At 41.2% G+C, this 26,369-nt stretch overlaps 1 protein-coding gene across 1 annotated transcript in view; it reads right to left on the reverse strand.

The window, feature by feature from the left end:
• Positions 1-3,906: 3,906 nt before the first annotated feature.
• The window catches only part of doc2b (double C2-like domains, beta), a 131,143-nt gene continuing 108,680 nt past the window's right edge, over positions 3,907-26,369 (reverse strand). The window contains exons 6-9 of the mRNA XM_056285263.1: positions 13,350-13,507; positions 8,728-8,809; positions 4,465-4,561; positions 3,907-4,043 (exon numbers count right to left, since the gene is read on the reverse strand). Coding sequence (XP_056141238.1) covers positions 3,907-4,043; positions 4,465-4,561; positions 8,728-8,809; positions 13,350-13,507 — 474 coding nt within the window. The remainder of the gene's footprint in view (positions 4,044-4,464; positions 4,562-8,727; positions 8,810-13,349; positions 13,508-26,369) is intronic.

Raw genomic sequence — 26,369 nt, forward strand, 5'->3', positions numbered from 1 at the left:
CAAACTCCAAAACCATTTGTGTGACCATAACAACCTTGCACCACTTAGCCTCTGGTTAACAGAGTACTGGCACACTGATTTTGCACCATTACAGTGGAAAATATCTTGTTGTGTCTCTTCTAATGCTGCTTCACAACCATAAATAGAAATGTCTCTGCTATGTCTGCCTTATTATAGTCCAATATTTACTGATTTGAAAAGTATGCGCTGCAAAAATACACTGCTATAAATAAGGAAAGGCACAATAACCTGGCCATTTGATGCTGGACTAATATGTAATTTGATGAAATATTCATAGTTTTACAATCAAAGTCACCAGAATAATGCAAACAAACTGCCTGAGTGTTAAAAAGGAACAAAACAGAGGAGAGATTTTAATTCACACCAAGTCACACTTCATAGTTAATACAGCAGCCAAACAGGCAATGGAATAGAGTTCAAAGGTACAAAAATTTTTCCAGAAGATTGACTGGTAGCATAATATTATAGCATCCACAGCTGAGATTTTACATAAAACAGTATCAAACATTAGGCAAAGTCATTTCATGACAAACATAAGCATGCATTTTTTTTATAATATCGAGCTTTTGTACAAAGGCAGATGAATTACAAAATATTACATATTGATTGTATCCATTGTACATTTAGTGGAACGACCGGAACCACTTTTATCTCAAGGAGTAATTTGAACTGCCAGTAACATTCACAAACAATTTGTGCCTCATAAATCAAATCCGGTAAAGAAAATGTAATGCGTCAGAAAAATGCATGCGTTTTCACTGTTTCAATGAGCTGGTGAGAGTTGTGTGATGAAAAAGGAAAAACATTTTTTTACCAGCAATGAGTTTATAATAACATTTAAAATTTTTCTCAAAATGAAATGTATGGAATGTTAAGGAATTGATATGAATATAAAACTATTCTTTAAATTTGTCAGATAAATTCTGAAACAAGGGTGACCATCACTGGACTGTAGCAGTTAGTGTTAATATTAAACATTTCCCTTTCAATTTATTGTTATAAGAAATCACCAAATTCAGAAGTGTGAATTCGCTTGTGAAAGCTCAACTTCCAATAAGCCATATATTTCCCATCCATCCATTATCCAAGCCACTTATCCCAATTGGGGTCACGGGATGCTGGAGCCTATCCCAGCAGTCATTGGGCGGCAGATGGGGAGACACCCTGGACAGGCCGCCAGACCATCACAGGGCCGACACATTCACACCTAGGGACCGTATAGTCAGGCCGATTCACCTGACCTACATGTCTTTGAACTGTGCGAGGAAACCCATGCAGACACGGGGAGAACATGCAAACAGGACGACCTTGGACGACCCCCAAGGTTGGACTACCCCGGGGTTCGAACCCAGGACCTTCTTGCTGTGAGGCGACTGCGCTAACCACTGTGCCACCATGCCACCCATCCATATATTTTGAAATGCAATTTGAAAGTGTTTTTAGGGCAGTTTTTGCTTGACCAGGTACACTGGAGGTTTATGGGATAGAAGGCAAAGCAGGGTTCAAGTATAATGGGATGGGTCATGAGCTGGAATCTAACTCATTGCCTCACAAGTAATGTAATCTTCGCTCAGTTCACCAATCCAATAATCTGGCTAATGAATCATTCAGTTGCTCATTTTCATTTGCTGTTATGAAAATCATTCATGGTTAAGTTCCAGAACAGGTGAAGAGATAAATATCAAATCTTTCCATACAAGTATACGATGTAAAAGAGAGCCAAACCTTGATGATCTAACACCCTATTAAGAGGCAATGAGAGCCAAAGAAAAAACAAGGAACAAAAATGAAGGTATGGCAGCTTGCGTAACTTCATCAATAAAGGAGTGGTCGGTTTGCATTTGGGCAATGTGGTCAACCATCTCTATTCCCAGGTATGTGTGCCACAGACACAGACGTTGAGATTTGTCATATGAACAATATCAACAACACAGAGCACTACGGTGCACATTCTCAGAGAACGCACTGTGGAATAGAAGGGGTTAAACATGTACATTCCATCTGACACACTTATATTGGAGTGGCTTACATAAAAAAGAAAAACATACGCAACAACATACCAACAATATACATACATAGATAATATATTAAAAATTACTCGCTTTTCTCACTCCTGCTCATCTAAGCAAAGCTGGCACAGCACAACTAGACAATTGCAATGACTTTAGCAAGAGCTTGTTGGCCCTTTCAGCAGCATACTTGAACTTCAGCAAAGGTAGACTGTTGTAAACAATACATGCTTTTTGAGCACTGTCTGACGTAAACGTTCCCTTTTAGGTTATGCAATCTTGACAAAGGTGTATGCTTCTTCTTTTTTTTCTTAGAACCAACAGCAGAAAATGCGGTCAGTACATTTTCTAGAAATTCATATCCTGTAGAGTTAGGTTTCACTCTCCACACTATGAGATTGCAGGAAGAATCAGCCAACGAATCTGTTAGGTGTTGGTTCTTGAAAGTTGTTCACTCATTAGCTATGCTGGAATAAGACACACTGGGAAACCGTGTTTGTACAGCCATGGATACTTAACTTTTCATGGATGGTGTTAAGTGGTTAAATGTTTCCTTTTTTTTTTCTTCCTCTTGCAAGAGTATGGAAATAGCTTTAGGGGCCGGTGTTCTCACCGCAGTATCAGAGTTGATGTTAATGGGACTGGTGCCATGATTCTCCATTCATACTAGTTGGCAAAATCCTCACTTGCTGAAAGACTATTTTGTGGCCCTTCTCTTTGATTTAGCTGTTTCCTAAAACATTCTGACTTCTTGTATCGTATTGACGAATTCCTAAACATTTACTTTTAAAACAGCAGAACAGCAGTTGTTCTTTCCTGCACAGCAAAACCAAAACCACAAAACTTTGCTACCGATTTGCTCATATCAATCTTACTTCTTTGGTTCCATTTCACAAACACCAAAAATAAACATTTGAAAGGTGGCTTTGTTGAGAACACCTTTTTTCCCCATTTTTCTCCCCAATTGTACCCCGGCCAACTACCCCACTCTTCCGAGCTGTCCCGGTAGTTGCTCCACCCCCTCTGCCGATCCGGGGAGAGCTGCAGACTACCACATTCCTCCTCCGATACATGTGGAGTCACCAGCCTCTTCTTTTCACCTGACAGTGAGCGAGTTTCGCCAGGGGGACGTAGTGTGTGGTAGGGTCACGCTATTCCCCCCAGTTCCCCCTCCTCCCCAAACAGGTGCCCCGACCGACCAGAGGAGGCACTAGTACAGCGACCAGGACACATACCCACATCTGGCTTCCCACCCGCAGACACGGTCAATTGTGTGTGTAAGGACGCCCGACCAAGCTGGACGTAACATGGGAATTTGAACCGGCTATCCCCATATTGGTAGGCAACGGAATAGACCACTAAGCTTCCTGGACATCCACTAGAGAACACATTTTGATGTTTTAGGGACCGTCGTGGTTATTTTGGAGATATTTGTTTGCCACTAATCTTTTTGGTTGACAGGAACCCAGTGGAACTGACTTTCACCAGGGGACGCAACGCAACTGGTCTGATTTATTTGACTGGATAAGACACAGGTGCTGTGTCTACCCTTTATCGTCAGTGGTCTTGCATGAGAAATCTTAACTATTAATTAATCTAAAAAGTCAATGACGTGACAAACTTTTCAGCGTTTTGTTGACTATTCTGAATGATTTGTATTTGATGCAGCTGTTTAGCACATACATCATTGTTTTTAATTCAAACAAGCCCTATTGAGAGAGGAAATATTACAGGGAGGGGTCAACGTGTCTGGAGAGAAGGTCACCTGGAGAAAACACAGATACAAAGAGCTGGGAGGAGTGTGGACATCGAGGCGGGACTCCTGTCTGCTGCAGCAGGGAAGGGGCAAAATGAGTGGATAGCAGGATGCGGCTCTTTAGTCGTTGAATGCAGAACCAGGCAATTCATTGGTCAGTGTGTGCCAGCGCTCAATTTTCTTGTCCTTATTTTTGAGGCAGTCAAACCAGTGTTTGAGCCTTTCTCCATTTGCATTGATGCCCAGAGAAACACCACCTGTGAGCAGACACAGGGAAAAATATCAGTTGTTGTACTTGTGACCACGGTTAAGGATGGGACATTTAAGGACAGGTTTGAGCTTTTTCAACTCTTGAGCAACGTTTCTCAAACTGACAAACTAAAACAAGGCTGACAGCGCGCTAAGACAGCTGTGTCACAGCGATGGCTTAAAACAAACTATCGCTGCTGTTGATGCCCGGCCTCTAGGTTGGGAAGTGCTGGACAGATGGTGGACTCAGCTGGAAAGGAGGAGTGAGTAAACATATTTACCAGTTGAACAGAGGTAGTGCAGATAAGGTTAGGGCAAACAATGTTGTTGATGGGTGTGAAAATCATGGCTACCCCTTTGGCTTAACCCCCAGTTTTCACCATCTTTGACATAAACAGGACCTGATATGGTACACCTGTGCTTGCTTACCTATGAAATCATTGGACTTGCCAATGTCGTAGTCCCACACGGTCACCTCCAGAGTCTTTTTGGTGAGGTCTGCATATTTGATGTCATAGGAGAACTCCTGCAGAGGGCAGAGCGTGATTAGAAACCAGGAAGGAAAAAGGCTCTGAGGCTCTCTTTCTAATACGTTTTATTGCCAATCACAGCAGTGATTAAGTTGCTTTATTGATACCTGTAGGGAAATTGGTCCTCTGCGTTTGACCCATCCTCACTGCAGTGGGCAGCCACAGCGCAATTCCCAGGGACCGACTCTAAGGCCAGTGCTACCCTAACATGCATGTCCCCAGAATGGTGTAAAGTTGCATGATATACAACTTTTCTGTGGGCCTTAAGTGCTGCGTGTGTCCCCTAGAATGCTGTACTGTTTGGTAGTTTTCATGTCCCCACAAAGCCTAAGGCCAAAATGTGTATTTTAAGGGCATATAGGTATGACTGTTACAGCCCTCGGGCACAATCAAATCAGTGATCTAAAACAAAACAAAAACAGAGACTATCACTATTCCCCACCTCCAGGCTCCCATCACCCTCCTCCTTTCACACAGTGCTGTATACACTCCCTCAGAGTGAACAAAGATAATTAATTGCCATGATGTAATGCAACCACACCAGCAGCAAGGGAAAAGATTCTGTAATTTTCAGTCAGTGACAGACAGAAGGTATACCCTCAGACCTATGTAAGGTGAATGAAAATGCAATATTTTTATCCAGAGGAATGTAGCTGAACGCTAGCCCGTGTCCATCCATACTAGCCAACTGTGTTGCTACTGGCCCAAACAAGCAACAACATGCATCATATGGGTATGCACATGCTCTCTGTGTCTGACAAAAATAGATTATCAACAGCAGGTTGACTTATTTTGCACTGGACAACCGATCTTCATATAAAACTGGCCATACAGGCCTTTATAACAGAAATCAACTACTGTGTAGGCTTATAAAATGTAAAGATACAAGTATACATTCTAGGCTCAGATCAATTTCAAAATACATAATTATTTCACAGTGTTTGCCTAACTATATTTTTACCATACAATTCTTTCAGTTATCATTGTAGATAAGCTATGTATCTGTGCCAACACTGGATGCTTCTTTGCCATATATTGTAGTATTTGCCCATCCTAAGCTGAGTTGTAGTATAGCCATATATTCATTAAAGGTGATAGTAAACCTTTAGGCTAATTTACATGTTAAATGAATTTTCAGTTCTTGGAAATGAAAAGCTCAATTTACTTGACATAATTTTTTTTTTTTACTGCAATGACCACATACCAAAGAGCACTTTATCATATATTTCTTTTTTACTTCACTATTGTAACCCCAAATATAAATTGATGAAATTTGTTTCATTCCACAACAATGCATAAAATGGTTATATTGCGTTGGTGGAGGGCCACATTGATTTTTAAATTTTGTGTTCACTTCTAACCTCATTCCCAAGAGAAGTAACCTGGAAGTGCTACGACTGGTATTTTCATTTTTGGCCAAGATATTGCTTTCTGCCACTAGCTAACACATGTAAAAAATGTCTGGAAATGATTTGATTTAGAGATTAGTGGAGAACACTACTTCGCTGTGTTTTCAATTAAGACTGGTAAAAGCTGCAGTGATCCAGAGAATAACTGACTAGTTCACCTCTTAATGCACTCTTCTTTTGCTGAAAGTAATTGCTTGTACAGTGTACGAAGAAATTGTTAATTCAAGACATTTGATTGGAATAGACTCACTAATTAAACAAATAAGTTCTAACACATCTTGACTGAAACACAAAGAAGATGTAACACTCAATATTCACAACTTAAAGAGAATGATAAATGCATTCAAAAATATACAGTATCCACAAAAGCAACGTAGAGCTTTTTAAAAAAAAAAAATCAATCACAACCAGCCAATCGCAAAACTAAAGGTTTCTTTTCATAAAAAAATCAGCATTACTGATGTGCCTTAATTGAACCCAAAGGTTTCTTAAAGCATATATAGACAACTTTTCAACCCCCCCAGCGTTTCCAAGTGGTATTATTGTTTTCATCACTGTCGTAAAGACAACTGGATCGCTTTCCATTTATTAGCAGCCTGGCTACTGTCCAAAGCAAAAAAAAAAAAAAAAACCCGTAAGAATCCCAATTTGAACTAGAAACCCCCGATCTCAGTGCTATGATAAAGGCAGAGTAAAACATCTGGTAGTATTAATAAGTAGGCAGGTTGTGTTACTGCTCCAGTAGAAAGAATGCCAGCTAGATGTCGGTTTAGAACCCTCTCAAGTCTTGGGTGTTGTATCGAACTCTTGTTTCGCCATTGAGATCTTTTTTCTTCCTAGCCAGAGTTTGATACGACACCGGGACACTTGTTTAACATTAACCTAACTCCAACCTAACCCTAAGCTTAGCCTAACGCTTACCTTAACCTAATCATAACCAATAACTAACCTGTTTCCATGTGAATGCTTTCGTCTGGCTAGGGGGAAACAGATCTCGACGAGGAAACAGTTCGATATAACACCGGAGTTCGCTCCATCGAGTGAATGCCCGTCTGAGGATCACTCTTGTTTTACCTCTCTTTCTATCACTCTCCCTCTTTGCTTCTTTGCCTTCCCTGTCAATGGGGTTCTTTTTCTCTTGCCGGGTAGAGCTTCTACCTTCACTTCGGTTGTTGTACTGTATGCCATTTCTGCTACTGGGGACAGCTACCAATAATTACCCGGGAAAACAAAAGGGGCCATCCTCTTCCTATTTTGGTTGCGCAGTGGTTGACACACTTCCTTTCTGCCATAAAGCGATCCTTAATTTTTCCATGAGATTATATCTGGTGACAGACAGAATTGCATAGTGAAAGCGATGCTTAGGGAACCAACCTAAACGCTGATGGTGTCATAATTCTATAGCCATTACCCTGTGCAATCAACATTTACTTCATAATTATAACTTAAAGCAAAAAAAGTTGCCTACTGCCACTTTGATGTGGATTTAAAAAAATAACTTTTCACTGACAGGAAGGGCAAGAGGTAATAAATGAATATGGGCCGAAAATGTCAAAGAAAATGTCAAGTCACTGCCCTACGTGTGTCCCCTCAGGACAAGTCACTCTGACACAGCTGGATACCTGTAAGCCAAGGCACGGTGCACCACTGAGCACTAAAAGGCCGGTTTAAACTTAAGAGCATTTTTGACATCCCTAAGTAAATGGATCCTTAGGGTTCTTTGAAATTTACTTCTGAGATATGGCACAAGTCTGGCATTCTACCTGTAAGAGTGGGCTTATTGTCTGCAGCACAAGTTTGCTTCACAGCATTTGGCTATTCAGTGAGGGGATCAATGTGGGCCAGAGGTGCTATATAGCTTGATTGTGAAAGAAAGTGTTGCATGGTGGCCCAATGGTTAGTGCTGTTTCTTCAGCAAGAAGGTCCTGGGTTCGAACCCCAGGCCATCCCAGGTCCTTTCTGTGTGGAGTTTGCATGTTCTCCCTATGTCTGCGTGAGTTTCCTCCGGGTGCTCCGGTTTCCTCCCACCATCAAAAAGACATGCATGTTAGAGTCAATACTCTTGTCTTTGCCCCTGAACAAGGCAATGGGAAGAAGACCTGGAGTTGGTCCCCAGGCACTGCAGCTGCCCACTGCTCCTCTATAATAGGATGGGTTAAATGCAGAAGACAGATTTCACTGTAACCTGTACAATGACAAAATAAAGCGGCTTTCTTCTTCTTCATGATCGCTAGACCTGCTTCTAACATTGCCGACCTTACCAATATCTTAATAAGGTTTGCTTGAAATTAAAATGACCTGTCGTCATTAATGCATTTCATTTTCACCCATATTATCTCTTATGTTAACAAATTAGACATTTAAATGCCCTGTAGGATGTGTTCCAAAAACCAACGGGAAATATATGTATACCAAAAAAGGATTTGTAGTGGTAGAGACAGACAAGGCTAACATACAAAGCATGCAAAGGTGGCTAGAGCATCAGTGTTGCAACTGAAAACAGAATGATAAACCTTTCTTAGGATGACTTCTACGGCCCAGACAGTTTTTTTTCCAAAGCTGTAAAAAGTCAGGTTTTCAAGAACTATGAAAAGCAGAAATATTTTGACAGATACAGTTCAAAAGCCTTTATTTCTCTGAGGTTTATGTGCGTTGCTTTGCACAGAAAAGACCAGGTAAAGAGTAGATATAAAATGCCATGGGGAGGCGGAAGCACAGAAATTCGAGCTACACAGTTTTAATTCACTTTATACCTCATTGAATTCAGGGTTCAGCGTTTTCTTTTTTACAGCAGTCTTGTGCTTTGACTTTTTGTTCTCATCAGGCTTCAGGTACCTGTAGGTGAGCAGAGTGCAGAGTGAAAGACATTACAGAACAAATGAGTACTGGTCCCAAAGGTTTTATTGCAGAGTCTTTCTGTGGGATGAACAAAGAGAAAGCAGAGCCTTTGTTATCAGTATATATATATAAAAAAATAAAAAATAATATGACACATTAAAAAGTATCACCATCATATTGAGATTCATTTTTAGACTGAAGAATACTAATCTGATCAATTGTGTGGTTTTATGGAATGTAAAACATTTTTTTTCTGAAGTTCAGTAGATTTTTTTTATTTCAAGGGAGAATTTGCTTCAAGAAGAAACTTCATAAATACAGTAAGTTGATAACGCTTACATCAATTTATTTCAGTGACGTTTGAATTACTGGACACCCCAGCAACCCTTTATTGATGAGATTATAGCGTATATATTATTATTATTATTACTATTGACTACTGCAAACTTCTCTTCTCTCACGTCTTTTCTCTCTCTCTGAATGCTGTTTTCTCTTTTTCTGTGTGTGTGAATGGTGTGATGTGAGTCTCCCTTGTGTGCACGTGCGGTCAGTCCTCCTCCCAGGTCTCCATGGTGATGGTGGTTGCCACCTGGACACCGCTTGGCATCCCCCTCATCGGATTGTTTTTATATATCTTATAAATCCATATAATTTTGTTATCCTGTTTTAATGTGATATCCTTCTCTCACTACGATGTGTGATTTTTTTTTTTTTTTTTTTACATGGTGATGCTGATCGCAGGGCTCAGGTGCTGGGCTGTTCCGGTGGCGTCTGGATACTGCTTGACATCCTCTTCATCATATTCTTCATATATTTTATAATTCCATTATAATTCTGTTATCCTCTTTCAATGTCGTATTCTGTAAATTGTGTAAACACAACATCCATTGCACGTTGTCCGTCTTGGGAGAGAGATCCCTCCTCTGTTGTTCTCCCTGAGGTTTGTTCCTATTTTTTCTCCGTTAAAGATTTTTTTTTTTAGGGAGTTGTTCCTTATCCGATGTGCGGGTCTAAGGACAGGATGTTGCGTTGCTTTAAAGCCCCGTGAGGCAAATTTGTAATTTGTGATATTGGGCTATACAAATAAAATTGACTTGACTTGACTTTATATACTCTAAAAAGACAAAAGGGACACTTTTTTTCCAGCTGTTATAGTGGTCTATCCCCCAGAGGGTGCTGTAGTACCGCCCTAAAGTCCATCTAATTGAAAATTGCAGGAATGATAGGTGCTTCAGTTAGCAAACATAACACAGTAAACATGTATTAACACTTAATAGCATGCAAGCACAGAATGAAAAATGCAATTCGCTGATGTGGCAAAGTGTGCCTTCACACTTGAGCAGTTCAGGGCAGACGGCCCTCGATAAAATTAAGTAATAGGATGTGTACAGGGGAGAAAATAATTACTGTTGGTTTTAGGTGCAGGAAAGATTAATTTTTTCTGTGTTAAGTGACGCACAATTTAACCTGAGTTTGCGGAGGGCTGCTGAGCTGTTCAAACTCTGCCCGAGCCTCTGCTGAGTCCTGTATGACTGTAGCTCTGCAAGCCGTGTCTGGGCCCGGCGCTTCTGCCGGTTGCCTGTCATAGCAGCTTTACTGTGTTTGACCTCTCCGGGTACTACACTCTGATTCATGTACAACCTGTTGCAGTCTGACAAACGCACACTAGAGATGAACAACGTTACTATATGGCACAAGTCATGCGTTTGAAATAAAACACTTATCCCCATCTCTACTCCTACTTTGTGACAACGGTGCCCATCTACATACTTTATTTGCCTTAGGTCGCAATGTTTCCTGCCTCTCTTTTCAGAGATCTGCATCAACTCTAAGCACAATGAGGCTGAAGGCAGACAAACTGTGAGACATATGAGGTCACAAATCTCTTGTTTTTGCTCTGACAAGAAAACCTGTCTTTTGGGGGGAAAAAAAAAATTTGTGGCAGGCGAGGCATAGTTTTGGCATTAGTTTGGAGCCAAGTAGACATAGAAGTGACTCATCTTGACAACGAGGAGCACCTGATCATAATTAACTTCTCTTTTAATACGCCGTTACTCAGCAGACAGAAGGCAAAATGGCGTGACACTGACAATCTGGACGGTTGTGTGCATTTGTTAACATGAACTAATGTGAACAAACTGGCTCTCAAAAAGGCTCTTGACCAAAATGACTTTCCACTGCTCTTTAAATGCGACACTAACACACCTGTGTCACAGATTCGCTTTATCTTACAGAATGCAAATATAAAAGTATATATTGCAAGCTCATATCAATTTCCACTTGTATTGACAGCTATGCATTAATGGTGAACTTTGCTCGGAATCCATGTAAACATTTTTCTAGGGGCAGTCGTTTGTGAGTAATAACATGAATGATGATGATGATGATGTGTGTGTCTATTTACAGAAAGCGATAGGCGAGCCGCACTAGGTGTAAATCAAGTCCTGTGTTTAGCCATAATTTCCCGGGGGTTTAAATCTTTTGAATCTTCTGATAGGTGGGGAAATTGTACTTTTAGCAACATTCACTACAATCTATGTAGTTAAAACAGTAGGCGGCCCTTCTTTCCTTTTGGTGATTGCTCAATAACTGCTTGAGGATGCCAATGTCTCAAGGCAGCGTAGAGCCCAAGAGAGTAAGTGAGTTATTTTTCCCTGAATATTAGCACAGGGATTGAGCTGCAATTGTTGTTAATGAAAGTAATGCAAGGAAGCTAACTGTAAGCATGCCATGGCAGTAATGACCCCCCGCAGGCAAACCAACATAATCGCAACAATTTGTGGGAAAACAGTAATGTATGTAATGATATTTTAGATTTTATTGCAGCATTAAGTCCTGTGCATTTTGTAATATTGATATTAATTGCAACAGCTCAGCAGCTGTTAAAGGATACACCCTCCCCCATTTCTCCCTCAAGGCTTCTAATGAAGCACACTTACCATCCTCAGATCATCAAAGAGAACATTTACTGTTAATTGTTACTGGCATGCCCTATGAAACACTACCCTGTCGGCTGTTGTGTATTTTATACATGCTTATGGGCAGTTTCAACACTGTGAATGCCTTACAAAGACCCATGGATAAACCATGTCAGTGTTCACCAGGCATGGGTGAAGGCAGCCATGACTTTGTTGCATTAGACAGATACTACCTAGACACCGGCCCAAGAAAAAAGAGGAACCATGCTGTCTTGTCGATGTGACAGGGCAGACAACATTTTTTAATCCTTCTCATATGTGTCGGTCGATCTATTATCTGCCTGTGTCCTTCAAGCTTCCCTGAGGTTTTCTCAACCCCCAACTGTTGGGAAATTGTTGCCAGCCCCACTCTTCAAAACAAGTCACTCTTTTGTTGCCGGGGTGTGCTTGATGGAATCAGAAATTAATTGCACTTTCATTGCTCAGCCAGCTGAAAGACTGGGGAAAGGTTCAGGTGTGATAAATAGAATGCTTGCTCAAATTGCAGCCCTCCGGATGGCCTCTTGCGCCCAGCATCATTCATGTTGCGGATAATCATTGTCTACATTCTCCCCGCTAAAATGTTATCACTGCTATTTGTCTATTTTACACTCTGACAGTATATTGAATTTAATGAATGTCTTGTTGGTTATATACTAACAATAGATAGCCTAAGTATTAGAGGCTCCGTGATGCCCTTTCTGTTAAATAGTAACGTTGTGTTGAGATTTCTGTTATTATACTGGCACCTGCGGGCGATTTGTGGTGCTGTTGCACACATGAGTGAGGCATTCGGGTTCGTTTCGGTTCATAGCGAGTTGGCGAACGTGAATGTGATTCGTGTTTAAATAAATAGTTCCTTACACGCAGAGCCTCGGAGACTATTCGTCTGGGAGTAACATGTTTATAAGTTGTTAAACGGTAATTGTGAATTATACCTAGCACTAAACAAAATGCTGATATTAATCCGTGGTCTTTGCTAATAAGCTACACTAATGTTAGCATGTGCTGTATAGACCTAGCATAAGCTGGTTATGATGTAAATCCTCGGTTTAATGGGATTCTGTTATGTTATAAGTCATGTATAATGATGTATGCATTTTTTTCTGTTTTTATTTTCAGTTTTACAACACAATCATTGCTTCAGTAAAATCAAGAAAAGTCACGCCTTGGTCTTTATTGGAGAATGCTTAGTTGTTCGCTAGCTGTCTAGCTCTGCAAGATAGTGACGCACTTTGAGGACAGCATAGGCTCAGTATATTAAATCAGAATCATGTTTATTGGCCATGTAGGTTTGCATATTCATTGAATTTGACTGGATTCGTGGCTCTCTCAGTGTACTTAACATAGAATAACAATTGCACTTTTCCAGCTCGTAGAAAAAAAATTGCATGACCGTTGGTTTATTGTATGTTAATGTCATAAAAATACAATATATTTTCTTTTCAGGGCATTTGAGGCATGAACACAGCAGATTTTTCTGCTGTTTCAAAGACCAGTGACACCGAACAGTGCAAATAAACCTTTGATGGCATTGCATAAATGTGTTTGTTAGCGTGTGTGTGTTTGTGTAGGCTCACGTTTTAACATAAGGATCAGAGAAGCCATTGGCGTCCATAGCAGCAAGGTGAGCACAGCGCACAATGCCCACGACCAAGCAGGACTTCTGAGAGTTGTACTTGAGTGAGATCATGATTCGTCCCCGCTCTTCCAGGGACTTGTCTTCTGTTTTGTTGACCTGTGGGGTCAGAGGTCATGCACACGGTGTTAGTGATAGATCTGGTAAAGTTTTTAGATACTTTTCTTTTTACCCCCCCCCCTTTTCTCCCCAATTGTATACTGTATCTGGCCAATTACGTCACTCTTCCAAGCCGTCCCGGTCGCTGCTCCACCCCCTCTGCTGATCCGGGAAGGGCTGCAGACTGCCACATGCCTCCTCCGATACATGTGGAGTCGCCAGCCACTTCTTTTCACCTGACAGTGAGGGGTTTCGCCAGGGGGATGTAGCGCGTGGGAGGGTATGCTATTCCCCCCAGTTCCCCCTCCCCCATGAAGAGGCACCCCGACCGACCAGAGGAGGCGCTTGTGCAGCGAACAGGAAAAATACCCACATCCGGCTCCCCACCCACAGACACGGCCAATTGTGTCTGTACGGACGCCCGACCAAGCCGGCGGTAACACAGGGATTCGAACTGCCGATCCCTGTGTTGGTAGGCAATGGCCACCCGGACGCCCTAGATACCCCCCGCCCCCAAAAAAAGAACACCATGTGCGTCAATAGTTATCACTCAGTTGTACATATTATAAGCATATAGCTGCAACATGAGGTTGAAGCCCACCAGGCTTCCCTGGATGTATATCTTTTTTTAAGCTTTTTTTCTGGCTCTCAGAATTTATCTTTTACTTTCACCACATGTGACAATGTGACAGACTCCAATAGTAGATGATGGTGACCATTCAAGGCCCACACATTCTTATTAGTTTGTTACTGTAAATCACATAGAGAACATTTAAGTTTTTTCACATCATTAATTCATTGCTAGAAAAAAAATCACATTCATTGTTTAATATGTCTTAACCAAAGAGGATTCTGATTGTAGAGGTGTCATTTTTTTCAGATTATCTAGTGCTTTGGTTTTTTTGCGAAGGTTTTTGTGGGTGACAAGGGTGTGAATAATTCACTTTACACCAAACCACATTATCCCCTCTGGCCCAAGGATTTTATCCAGCGACTTTTTTGTTCCTCTAAGCTACTGCAGCCTACCGGTTGGCCTTGCCTATTCAGTATGTCTAAAATTTATATATTTTTGCCCTGACAAATTACCCGTCCTTTGAAAGATAAAGGAGAAGAGCCGCACCTGCTCCACCTCCCTCAGACACCTCCTGCTGTCTGCAGGCGGTTGGTGATAACCTGTTTAGCTGAACCAGATGCAAACAGCTGGCCAACTACTACCTAAACACCGGGACTTGTGGACAAACTTGTTCATGATTACAGAACATGAGCATTAGTGTCCTTTTTAAATTTCACACCCTGATGAGCAATAGACCACAGACGCTGCTAGCCACAGAAATGAGCAGAGGTTATATCATTTTGATAAAACAATAAACACAGCATGGCACTTCACTCAGAGCAGGTGTGCGTGTGTGTGTGTTATTAAACAGGTAAAAAAGCTGGAGAAAACAATTTTCTGAAATTCAAATCTGTTCTATAATTAAGCAGTATCTAATGGAATCAAAGTAAATAAAAGATGTATTGTGAAAATTTAACTTTTTGATTCTTCACACCTTAGCTGCAGATTTTCACACCACTCCCACTATCTCCTTCTCATATTCAAATGAAATGTACATAATGTCGCACCATGTGAAATCTAACCAAAGTTTACATGTAATGCTATATCTTTTTAGAGCTGCCCCTAATCTCAGGATGAAAAGAAAAACGTACAAGATTCTTCACTCTAGATTGTGATAGAGTAGGTAATAGCAGACAATAACAGATTACAATTGATTCAGCTATTGATACAGCAAACAACAAATTTAACAAATTTAACAAATTAAATCCCTCTATCACCCAAAGAGCTTACCAGCAGAAGAAGTAACTATTCTGCTGTGGTTGAATAGATGCAAGTGCACACATGGTGAAGATTTTGGAGGGCGGTTATCAGCGAGTTATTTGCCAAAGAATTTACACATATTCGTGCGGCATTCTCTGGACTGAATGATTGTCATCGGCCACAAAAATACTCCTTTTTTCATATCTTTTTCCTTTTTGTTGCATTAATTGTTTCAACAGTGCTGCAATAATATGTACTTTTTCCGCTTCCGGTGTGGGAAGATGGCGCGCGAATTCACATTTGCGGCGGCCTCACCCGGTACCGGCAATGCAGTGTCTTTGTCCATGTCTGCGTCTAAGTTTTGTCTTCTTTTGATGGCGGGGAGAACTGCCGTTGGATTGGCTGAGAGCAGGGCAGGCTAAGCTAACTGCTAGCCCATGCAGACCGGCAGCTCCGATATCACCGAGGGCGGTCTGGCTGCGGCCTCACCTGGCATTGACTGTGGTGTTTTTGATGTCGTTGTGAAGAATGCGGGGAGGTGTGTTGAGGGTGTCTGGCTGGGAGAGCTGGCGCTGGATCGGCTGGGAGAGCTTGGGCTGCTTCGTCCGGTGGGTCCGGGGACCATGGCCCCTGCCTGGAGCTGCCCCCGAGTAGGAAATGCTGAGGGCGATCTGACAGGATGTGGAAGCGGGGCGGGCTAAGCTAACTGCTAACCCATGCAGACTGGCGGTTCCGACAGTCATCCTGGCTGGCGTTTGTTCCCTTGAACAATGATTTTTTGTTTAGTTTGGCTATATGTGTTAGTTTGGATGTGTGTTCTTGCAGTTTTTGAATGTGTTTTTTGTCTTTGTGTTGTACTGCTGCGTTTCCCTGGGGTAAACGACATTTCGTTTCATTTCATGTACGCAAGCGCATGAAGTGAAATGACAAAGTGTTCCTGATTCCTGTGATAATTATGTTGATAACACGTACATGGTGGGATCTTCTGGGAGTCAAAGAGGCCATCTATGTGAAGAGGCAATGACCATCCCTGAACTGAAGGGGGGGCTAAGAGGACATCTGTCACCGTCTTACAATGCTGTGATTGTCACTACTCCCCAATCCTCTGTGAACAGTACACATGGCCATTGTAACTCTAGTTAATGGTCACCCCTATTTGCAAATGAAACCGATTGTTGGTTTCGGTCGTTATGCCACTGTATTGTTTATAAGGGTGGGGACACCTGCAGTCAGTTGAGACTGAAGAGGTCACTTAGATGAGAGATGAAATGTTTCTCTCAATAAACGTTGTGTCCAGATGAACTGATTCAACTTTCTGTGACAGTGGGATAATATTTACGTACCGTGTGTGTGTGTGTGTGTGTGTGTGTGTGTGTGTGTGTGTGTGTGTGTGTGTGTGTGTGTGTGTGTGTGTGTGTGTATAATTCAAAAGAGGAAATTTGCATAAAAGATGTCCACACCTGGGACGTAATCAAATGTCTTGAGGGTAGACGTTCTTTCCACAGTAACATACAAGTGGTCCCACTGGATCCACCCTCTAAGTCATCTGACATGCCAACACATATCAGTATCATGTACCCTACCTAGTCAGTTGTCAACTTCATTTAGTCTTGGTGTTGACTGTTTAGTAGCATTTGTCACTTACCACCTCTCTCCCGCTTTCTTCTTTTTTCCTTCCTATTTTCTGTCTTTCTCTGTCACCCGTCCACCCCCCCCCCCCCCGTCCACCCCTAACAGCAAGACACATTTGTATTTAGGGACTCAGTGACAAACAGGATGCCAGACATATGTGAAGGCGAAGACTGATCAGCAGGGAAGAGAATTCAGCTTCTTCTAGACTAAGTGATATCCAGATATTGGCCTGGTTTGTACTGTATAGCTTTAGTGAAGCATATGTTATTTTCAATTTTGGGCTCTCATAGCCTCTATTTGGCTTTTGCCTATTTCCCTCTGTATTGCAGACCCAGTGAATATGCACGATAATGTGTGCAGCAAGTGAAGCAAATGTAAAATCATAGCATGCTGGATGGCGGCATTCATGGAATTTGTGGAGGAAATAACAACTATAGGTGAAAAAAAATACAGTGGGGATATTCCTGGATAACAAAAAAGCATTTGATACAGTTGACCAGGACTTATTGTAGTGGAGGATTGATAGCTTTGAGTGTAACTGTAGCTGGTTGGGAGTATGTGATCACTGTGGTGCATTGGTAAGAATGCAGACATGTTATCTTCAAAGATGTTTATTGACAAGCAGGCCTGTGTGTGTATGTGTCGTTCTGAAAATGAAACAATGCAAAGTAATCATTGGCAACATTATACATACATTACAACTGATAAGAACTGTCAGAACAATAAAGGACAAACGTGAAAGCTGTTAGCTGCTGACCGTTAGCTCGGTGCCTTTCTACTACTCATTAATTACAGAAACCTAACAAAGCAGCTAAGTTATATCCGGTACATAAACAGCACAACTTACATTTCTCTTGACGCACACGAACACAGCAGGTCTTTCGACGGAGAGGAGAAAAATATAATCGAACTCTTCCTTAACTTCTACGGTAATCTACAGTAAACCTTATGTTGGTTTTCAGTCCAGCCCTTAAACAGGTCCGACGCTCTCCTGAAGAACGAGGAAAGTTCCGCCCCACAATGGGAGGCGGTATCAATGGTGAGCTACACACACACCCTTTGGAACCTTTCTAACACTTATTATTAAAGAAATTACAAAGATATGGATTTAGAGGGGTAGCATGATCTTGGTTAAGCAGCTACCTGGTAAACAGTTATAAATAACTTTAATTTGCAACTATTGAAGGTTATTTGTGGGATACCCCAGGGCTCAGTGTTAGGACTATTGCTGTTTATTTTGTACATACATTATATGTGGAAGGTTTCCAAAATATTAAAAATGGTATTATTTGCAGATGATACACATTTCCTGTATTATGGTAAGAATTTGGAAAAACTTTTTGATACAGCGATAAAAGAACTGAGAATGATAAAGAGTTAGTTTTATTTTGATAAAATAACACTGAATTTAAATAAAACTAAATGTATAACCTTTGGGAATCGTTAAACTAACTCAAATGCAAAAGTCATGATAAATGATGTCGAAATTGAAAGAGTGTCTGAAATGTTATTTCTCTGAGTAATAATAGATAATAAATTATGCTGGAAGCCACATATAATTTATATCAAAGCTAAAATGGTAAAGTCAAATGCAATACTATATTAAATCAAAGATCTTCTAAATGAAGCTTCATTATAGACCTTATACTGTTCCCTTATAGTTCTATATATTACTTACTGTGTGGCAATATGGGGAAATACATACAAAACAAACACTACGCCAATCTTCATCCTCGAGAAGAGCCATAAGAATTGTAAATAAAACCCCTTGTAGAGAAACAACAAACTCAATCTTTATAAAATTAAAGGCACTTAGATTTAAAGATCTGGTTGGGTTCAGGTCATGTACGGAGCAAAAAATCAGTTATTACCTGATAGTATCTAAAGGTAGTTTCAAAGGAGAGGAATATGTGTGTTAAAAATGTTTTGTGAGGACAAATTGTATCACAGTCAATGGAGTTGATTTACAGAACAACTGTAGTGAGGAAATTAAAATGTGGAGAACATTTAGTCGGTTTAAACGAATGTTTAAAAATAACATGGGATGGATATGGGATGGATGATTGGAGCGGGAGACGCATAGATGAACAGGGTACAGAATGTGTGAGTTGTTTTTGATTTGTGTTACTTTGTTTGTTTTGTTCTGACTGTATTGTTCTTGTTATTTGAAGTTAGCTTTCGAGGTCAAACATAGTGTGTGTTAAAAGGGTAGGTGTTATAAGCTGCACTTTCAGCCTAAACTTTTTTCCTTTTCTTTTTTTTTTTTGGGCTTTAGAAATCTTTTAAGTTGGGTTATAGTGATATTTTGAGTTGATGTATTTTAAGTATCTACCTTCTTTTTGTGTGTTCATGCACATATAAAATATGAATTTTGTATGTGCAGACCAGAAAATAAATGTTCCAAAATGAGACACACTGGCAAATGTGAACAAAAGGTGGAACTGCTTTGTTTAAGCTCTTGAATGTAGCGTATTTATAGCAGATAGCTTGATGACCTTCTGTATTTATTTGCATGAATGAAGCCTTGAGAAAGGGTTAATGGTAGTAACTGTCAATCCTGTCATAATGTTTTAATGTGCAAGCTACAACATTTCAAAGTTTATGTAGTTTGATCATGGCAATGATACCATCTACCCCTCCATTATCCAAGCTTCTTATCCAAATTCGGGTCGCGGGATGCTGGAGCCTATCTCAGCATTGGGTGGCAGGTGGGGAGACACCCTGGACAAGCTGTCAGTCCATCACAGGGCCGACACATTCACGCCTAGGGATAATTTAGTATGGCTGGTTCACCTGACCTACATGTCTTTGGACTGTGGGAGGAAACTGGAGCACCTGGAGGAAACCCATGCAGACACAGGGAAAACATACAAACTCCACACAGAGGATGACCTGGGATGACCCCCAAGGTTGGACAACCCTGGGGTTTGAACCCAGGACCTTCTTGGTGTGAGGCGACCGCGCTGTCTACTGCGCCACCGTGCCGCCCCTGTTTATTAGAGGTATTTGCTTGAATAGCTGATGAAGTTGCTGTTCATGCTGCCCGCAATTGTAAGCCAAATCTAGGTTTTCATATCAGTCAAACAGTGATACTGTACTGGCAAAATATTTGTACTGCATGTAACGCATATATGGTGCTATAGTTACACAGAGCATATGCTAGTATTATGATAGTTTGTCTTTTTACATCCATTAGCCGAACTGCTTATCCTGGTCTCAGGGTCGTGGGGATGCTGGAGCCTATTTCAGCAGTCATTGGGCGGCAGGCGGGGAGACACCCTGGACAGGCCGACAGGCCATCACAGGGCATCCATCACAGTTTGTCTTTTTTTTAACTTAATTTGTATTTAGTTCTAAACACTATTACAATATATTTTCATACAATGACACATTTCCTTTTCCAGCTGTATCTATACATTCTTCACATTGACTTTCAAATATTAAGTAGACGAACAACGAAAATGATCCACTCCAAAGTAAATTAATAGCCACATAAACAAGGGATATGTTATAAACAGAGAAACAACAAATGAAAGTGGAAAGTGAGAGAAGAGAATAAAAAATTGCTTAGTAAATATACATTTTTGGAGCCTTAATAAATATGTTATTTGCTCCTTATGGTAGACATCCCAGACCTTTTGTATCCATAACTTGTATGTGGAGGGGTCTGGTTTCATCCATTTAATCGTAATACACTTCAGGGCTGCTGTAAGTAGTATTCCTAGGAGATATTTCTTAGACATACCCTCTAAACCATCAGATATTACTCCCAGTAGTGCCACCATAGGATCTTGTGGGACATTCTGCTGGAACACTTCTTTAAGAGCATCAAATACCTCTTTCCAAAAGACATGTATCTTAGGGCATAACCAAAATATGTGAGTACAATTTCCAGTTTGTGCTCCACAGTTTTTCCAACATGAACTGGTGTGTGTTGGACCCATATTTGACACTGTCTCTGGCATTCGAAAATATCTAGTGATTACTATCCATTTAAATTCCCTCCATGTGTTTGAATTTGTCACTAGGTTTGTTTCTGTGCATATTTCCTTCTAGTTATCCTGTGTTATACCCATGTTTAATTCTGATTCCCATCTCTGCTTTATATTTAAAGAGCTATCTTTGTTGATAGACAAAAAGAATTGATAAAGTTTACAAATTATTCTCCTCTCTCCATCTCCCGTTTGCAATTCAACGAGATAATTTGCTATTGGGGTAGATTTTATGAGTTTTTCCCATTCTTTGTGTGTAGTAAGGAAGTGTCTTAGTTGCAAATATCTGAAGAAGTCTGCTCTAGGAAGATTGAATTCATTTTCTAACTTTTCAAATGTATTAAGATTGCCCTTGTTCAATATCGGTGCAATTTCAGTAAGCCATGTTCTGACCATTTTTTAAACCTTATATCTAAATTGTTAGGCACAAAGGTCTTCATATATACAATGCTTGTTAGTGGCGAGATTGTTTTAGGTAGTCCATATGCTGATTGTAATTCTTTCCATATTTTTAAGGTAATTGCAGTCCATTGTCCCATTTCTTTCATAGGGGCATCCAAAAATGGTAGAATGTGCTGAGGCTCTGAACACATGCTTTCTTTTTTTCAATATTAAGCCAGCATGTATATATGTACTATCCTTGATCCACATTAGTAAGGGCTTCATGTGTGCGGCCCAAAAGTAACATCTTAAGTTAGGAAGTTTAAGCCCCCATCTGGCTTAGATAACTGTAATGTTTTAAGCATAATTCTTGTGCAAGTTCTTTGCCATATGAACTGAGAAATCAATTTATCCAGATTATCAGAAGTAGATTTTGGGACTTCAGTAGGTAACATCTGAAATAAATAAAGCAGCACGGCAAAACATTCATACGTATGCTTTCAATATGGCCTAGCAGGGACAGAGGGAGTATAGACCATTGGTTTAAATAATTACTAATACACCGGATTATTTACTTATAATTGGCATCATAAAGGTTTTGTACAGAATTGGGGATGTATATACCCAGATACTTAATACTATCAACTATCTCTATCAGGGCCAGAGACTCTGGTAAGACCAAAGGAGGGGGGCTATTCGTCTATGTGAACAACAACTGGTGTACCAACACAAAGACTGTAGACAGCTACTGCTTCCCGGACCTGGAGTACGTAACTGTTAAATGCAGGCCCATATATCTTCCCCGGGAGTTTACTGTGGTCATGATAACTGCTGTGTATATTCCACCAGATGCTAATGCTTGCTCGGCTCTTGGACATTTACATAACACCATTAGCAACAACCAGAGCATGTATCCTGAGGCTGTTCACATCATAGTGGGGGACTTTAACCATGCTGATTTAAAAGCAGCGCTCCCTAAATTCCATCAGCACATTAAGTGTGCTATTAGGGGAGCAAATACACTGGACAAGGTCTACTCCAACATCAAACAGGGCTACAGGGCTAAACCACTACCACACCTGGGCCAGTCTGACCATGTGTCCCTGCTCCTAATCCTGGCATACACCCCCCTCAGGAAAAGTGCTCTTACCACAACTAAGATTGTTAAAACATGGCCTGAAGGTGCCTGAACGTGAAGGTGCTTTGAAAGAACTAACTTGGATATTTTTGAACATCAGGACCTGGAGGTAGTATACCACAACTGTCCTGTGCTATATAAAGAACTGCATGGACACTGTTACCGTGGACAAGCAAATCCGGGTTTATTCCAACCAGAAGCCGTGGATGACAAAAGAGGTCCAGAGCCTGCTGAGGGACAGGAACACTGCTCCCAGGTCTGGTGATGGGGCACAATACAGTGTTGCCAGAGCCAACTTGAAAAGAGGCATCAGAGAGGCCAAGGCAGCTTACAAAAATAAAATTGAGGACCACTTCCAGCAGCAACAACACAAGGCAGGTGTGGCAGGGGGTTCAGCACATCACCAGCTACAAATCCAGCAACCTCACAGCTGCTGATGGTGACACCACGTTCCATTCACCAGTCTACAGCAGCCTCATCCTCACAGTGGAGGAGCATGAGGAGAGTCGCAGACTGAGGGCGGTGAACCCGAGGAAGGCTGTGGGTCCTGATGGCATCCCTGGACAGGTGCTGAAGGAATGTGCGGACCAACTGGCAGGGGTCTTCACCAAGATCTTCAACCAGTCCCTATCCTAGTCCACCATCCCACCCTGTCTGAAGTCATCCACCATAGTCCCACTGCCAAAAATGTCCACTGTCAGCAGCCTGTACGACTACCGACCTGTGGCACTCACACCCGTCATAATGAAGTGCTTTGAGAAACTGGTTCAGAGTCACATCATCTCAAGCCTCCCACCCACTTTGCACACACCAGTTTACCTACAAAGCAAATAGGTACACAGAAGACATTATAGCTACATCTCTCCACACTGCCCTGACCCACCTAGAGCAGCAGGGGAGCTATGCCAGGCTGCTCTTTGTGGACTTCAGCTCTGCATTCAACACCATCCTCCCCTCCCTGACTGGTGACCAAACTGACAGAACTGGGCCTTGCTTATTCCATCTGCCTCTGGATTAAGGGCTTCCTGTCTGAGCACCCACAGAGGGTCAGAGTAGGCCCCCACATCTCCTCAGCCCTCAGCCTCAGCACCGGCTCCCCACAGGGCTGTGTGCTGAGTCCCCTACTTTACACCCTGTACACACACGACTGCACCCCCGCTCACTCCAGGAACACCATCGTCAAGTTTGCAGACGACACTACGGTGGTGGGGCTCATATCTGGTGGGGGGTGAGTCTGCATACCAGGAGGATGTGGAGTGGCTGTCTGTGTGGTGCAGGGAAAATAACCTGATCCTCAACACCTCCAAGACAAAGGAGCTGATTATAGACTACAGGAGCAACAAACGGACAATCATCCCCTTTTCATCAGTGGGGACTGTGTGGTGGGGACTGTGTGAAGAGTGTTTCAGACTTCTGGTTTCTGGGCATACACATAGAGGAGGGCCTGACCTGGAGCATTAACACCACAGCGCTGGTTAAGAAGGCACAGCAGAGACTCTACTTCCTGAGGATCCTCAGGAAGAACCACCTTACCACCTCACTGCTTGTGTCCTTCTACTGCTGCTCCATAGAGAGCATACTGACCTACTGCATCTCTGTCTGGTTTGCCAGTTGCACAGTAGCAGAGAAGAAAGCACTCCAGAGGGTCATCACCACCGCCCAGACGATTATTGGATGCCCACTCCCCTCCCTGGAAGACCTATACAGTTCACACTGCCTCAAAAAAGCCCATGGCATCCTTAATGACCCATCCCACCCAGGACACCATCTGTTTGAACTGCTGCCCTCGGGCAGACGTTACAGGACAGTAAGAGCTCAGACAAACAGACTAAAGAACAGCTTCTATCCCTGAGCCATAACCGCACTAAATGCTGCTATGTCTTGATTCCTGACTTTTTGTGCAATATGTTGTTGTCCAGTAGAATGTAGAAATGAATGTGTTTGTGTGTTTTATGTTTTTAATTCTTTTTATACTGATCTTTGCACTGATAAGAACTGCACTTTTAAATTTCATTGTACTTGTACAATGACAAATAAAGTTCTATTCTATTCTATTCTATTCTTTCGACCATTTAAACCCACTCTGGAGTTTTATACTTTGTGGTGTTCTGCCATTAATAGGCATGACTTCTGTTTTTCCCACATTGATTTTGTATCCTGAATAATATCCATAGTCAGAAATAAGTTTCTTTAGGTGTGGTATTGTTGTTGTTGGTTCTGTTAAATATATGTAGTAGCACATCATCTGCATAAAGGGATAATTTATGGTCTCCTTTATTTATTTCAATTCCTCATCTCTAATGAGCTGTGCTAGTGGTTCAATGCTAATGGCAAACAGGAGGGGCGAAAAAGAGCAGCCCTGTCTACATCCGCATTCCAATATAAATCTCTCTGATCTATACCCATTAACTTTGACAGCAGCTTGTGGTTCTGAATAAAGTGTTCGTATCCAGTTTATGAAGTTAGGGCCAAATTTAAACCGTTTTAATGTTTGAAATAAGTATTGCCATGACACACGATCAAAGGCCTTTTGGGCATCTAATGATATGGTTATCGCTTCTTTTCCTCATCTTTTTGATGGGACATTATGTTAATTAATCTTCTGATATTATCTCCATAGTATCTTCCTAACAGGAAGATACTATCTTCCTGTTAGGAAGATACTATGTCTTAAAACCAGTCTGATCAGGATGGATGATTTGGGTGATCATTTTACTGACCTGTCTAGCCAAAATTGCTGTTAAAATGTGCAAGTCTCCATTCATTAGTGATATTGGCCTATAGGATTGGTATTCAGTAGGGGCTTTACCTTCTTTATGTATTACCACTATGATTGCTTCTCTCCAGGAGGGGGCCATAACTTTTAACTCAAATGCATGATGGTACACTTTTAATAACAAGGCAGATAACATGTCTTTAAAAGGTTCTGTAAAACTCATTAATACATCCATGTGGTCCTGGACTTTTATTATTTTTCAGAGTGGAGATCACCTGCTTAATTTCCCTTACCTCAATTAGTTCATCTAATTCCTTAGCCATCAATTCTGTTAATTCTGTCAATTTTATGTCTTTTAGAAATGTTTCAAGTTGTGTATCCTCAGTGCAAGTGTCTGAGTTATTATATAGGGATTTGTAAAACTCTGCAAAAGATTCTGCTATCTCATCTGGTTTAGAGTAGAATTTGGAGTTCTAGGATTTTATTCTATGCACTATGTTAGATGATTGCTGTTTTTTCAATCCAAATGACAATAATCTACTTGCTTTGTTACCATTTTCATAATATTGCTGGTTAGTGAATCTTAAGCTTCCCTCAATCTTCTCTGATAACAAGCTGTTAAGTTCTCTACGGGTTGCATTAAGAGTTCTAATAAGACTAGGTGAGGCGGTTTGTTTATGTTGTTTTTCTAAATTCCTTATTTTATCCTCCAGTTCTGTCTGTTTGGCATCCTTTTTCCTTTTCTTAGCACATGTAAATGAAATGATGCAACCCCCGAGGTATGCTTTAGCGCAGTCCCACAATATAAGAGGTGATGTTTCTGGTGAGGTGTTAGTATCTAAATAGTTATTAAGCTATGTTGTGATAAAGGTGGTAAATTCTTTATCATTAAGGAAGGACACATTAAGTCTCCATTGTTGTGAGGTTGGTCTATGACCTACATCCCACAAAGACAACAGGTGAATGGTCAGAGATGTAATGGGTAATATTTCTATGTCCACTACTCTATGCAGCTCTGACTTAGGGGTGGAAAAGTAATCAATCCTAGAACAGGATGCATGTCTACGTAAATAGTATGTAAAGTCCCTGTTTCTTGGAAATTTAGTTCTCCAGATATCCACAAGGCCCACTTCAAGAGTTTGGTGTTTAAGCATTTTGCTCATTTTGGGGAGGGGAGCTTCCGATATGGG

The sequence above is a fragment of the Lampris incognitus genome, chromosome 8 (genome assembly GCF_029633865.1).
Source record: "Lampris incognitus isolate fLamInc1 chromosome 8, fLamInc1.hap2, whole genome shotgun sequence".
NCBI lineage: Eukaryota > Metazoa > Chordata > Actinopteri > Lampriformes > Lampridae > Lampris > Lampris incognitus.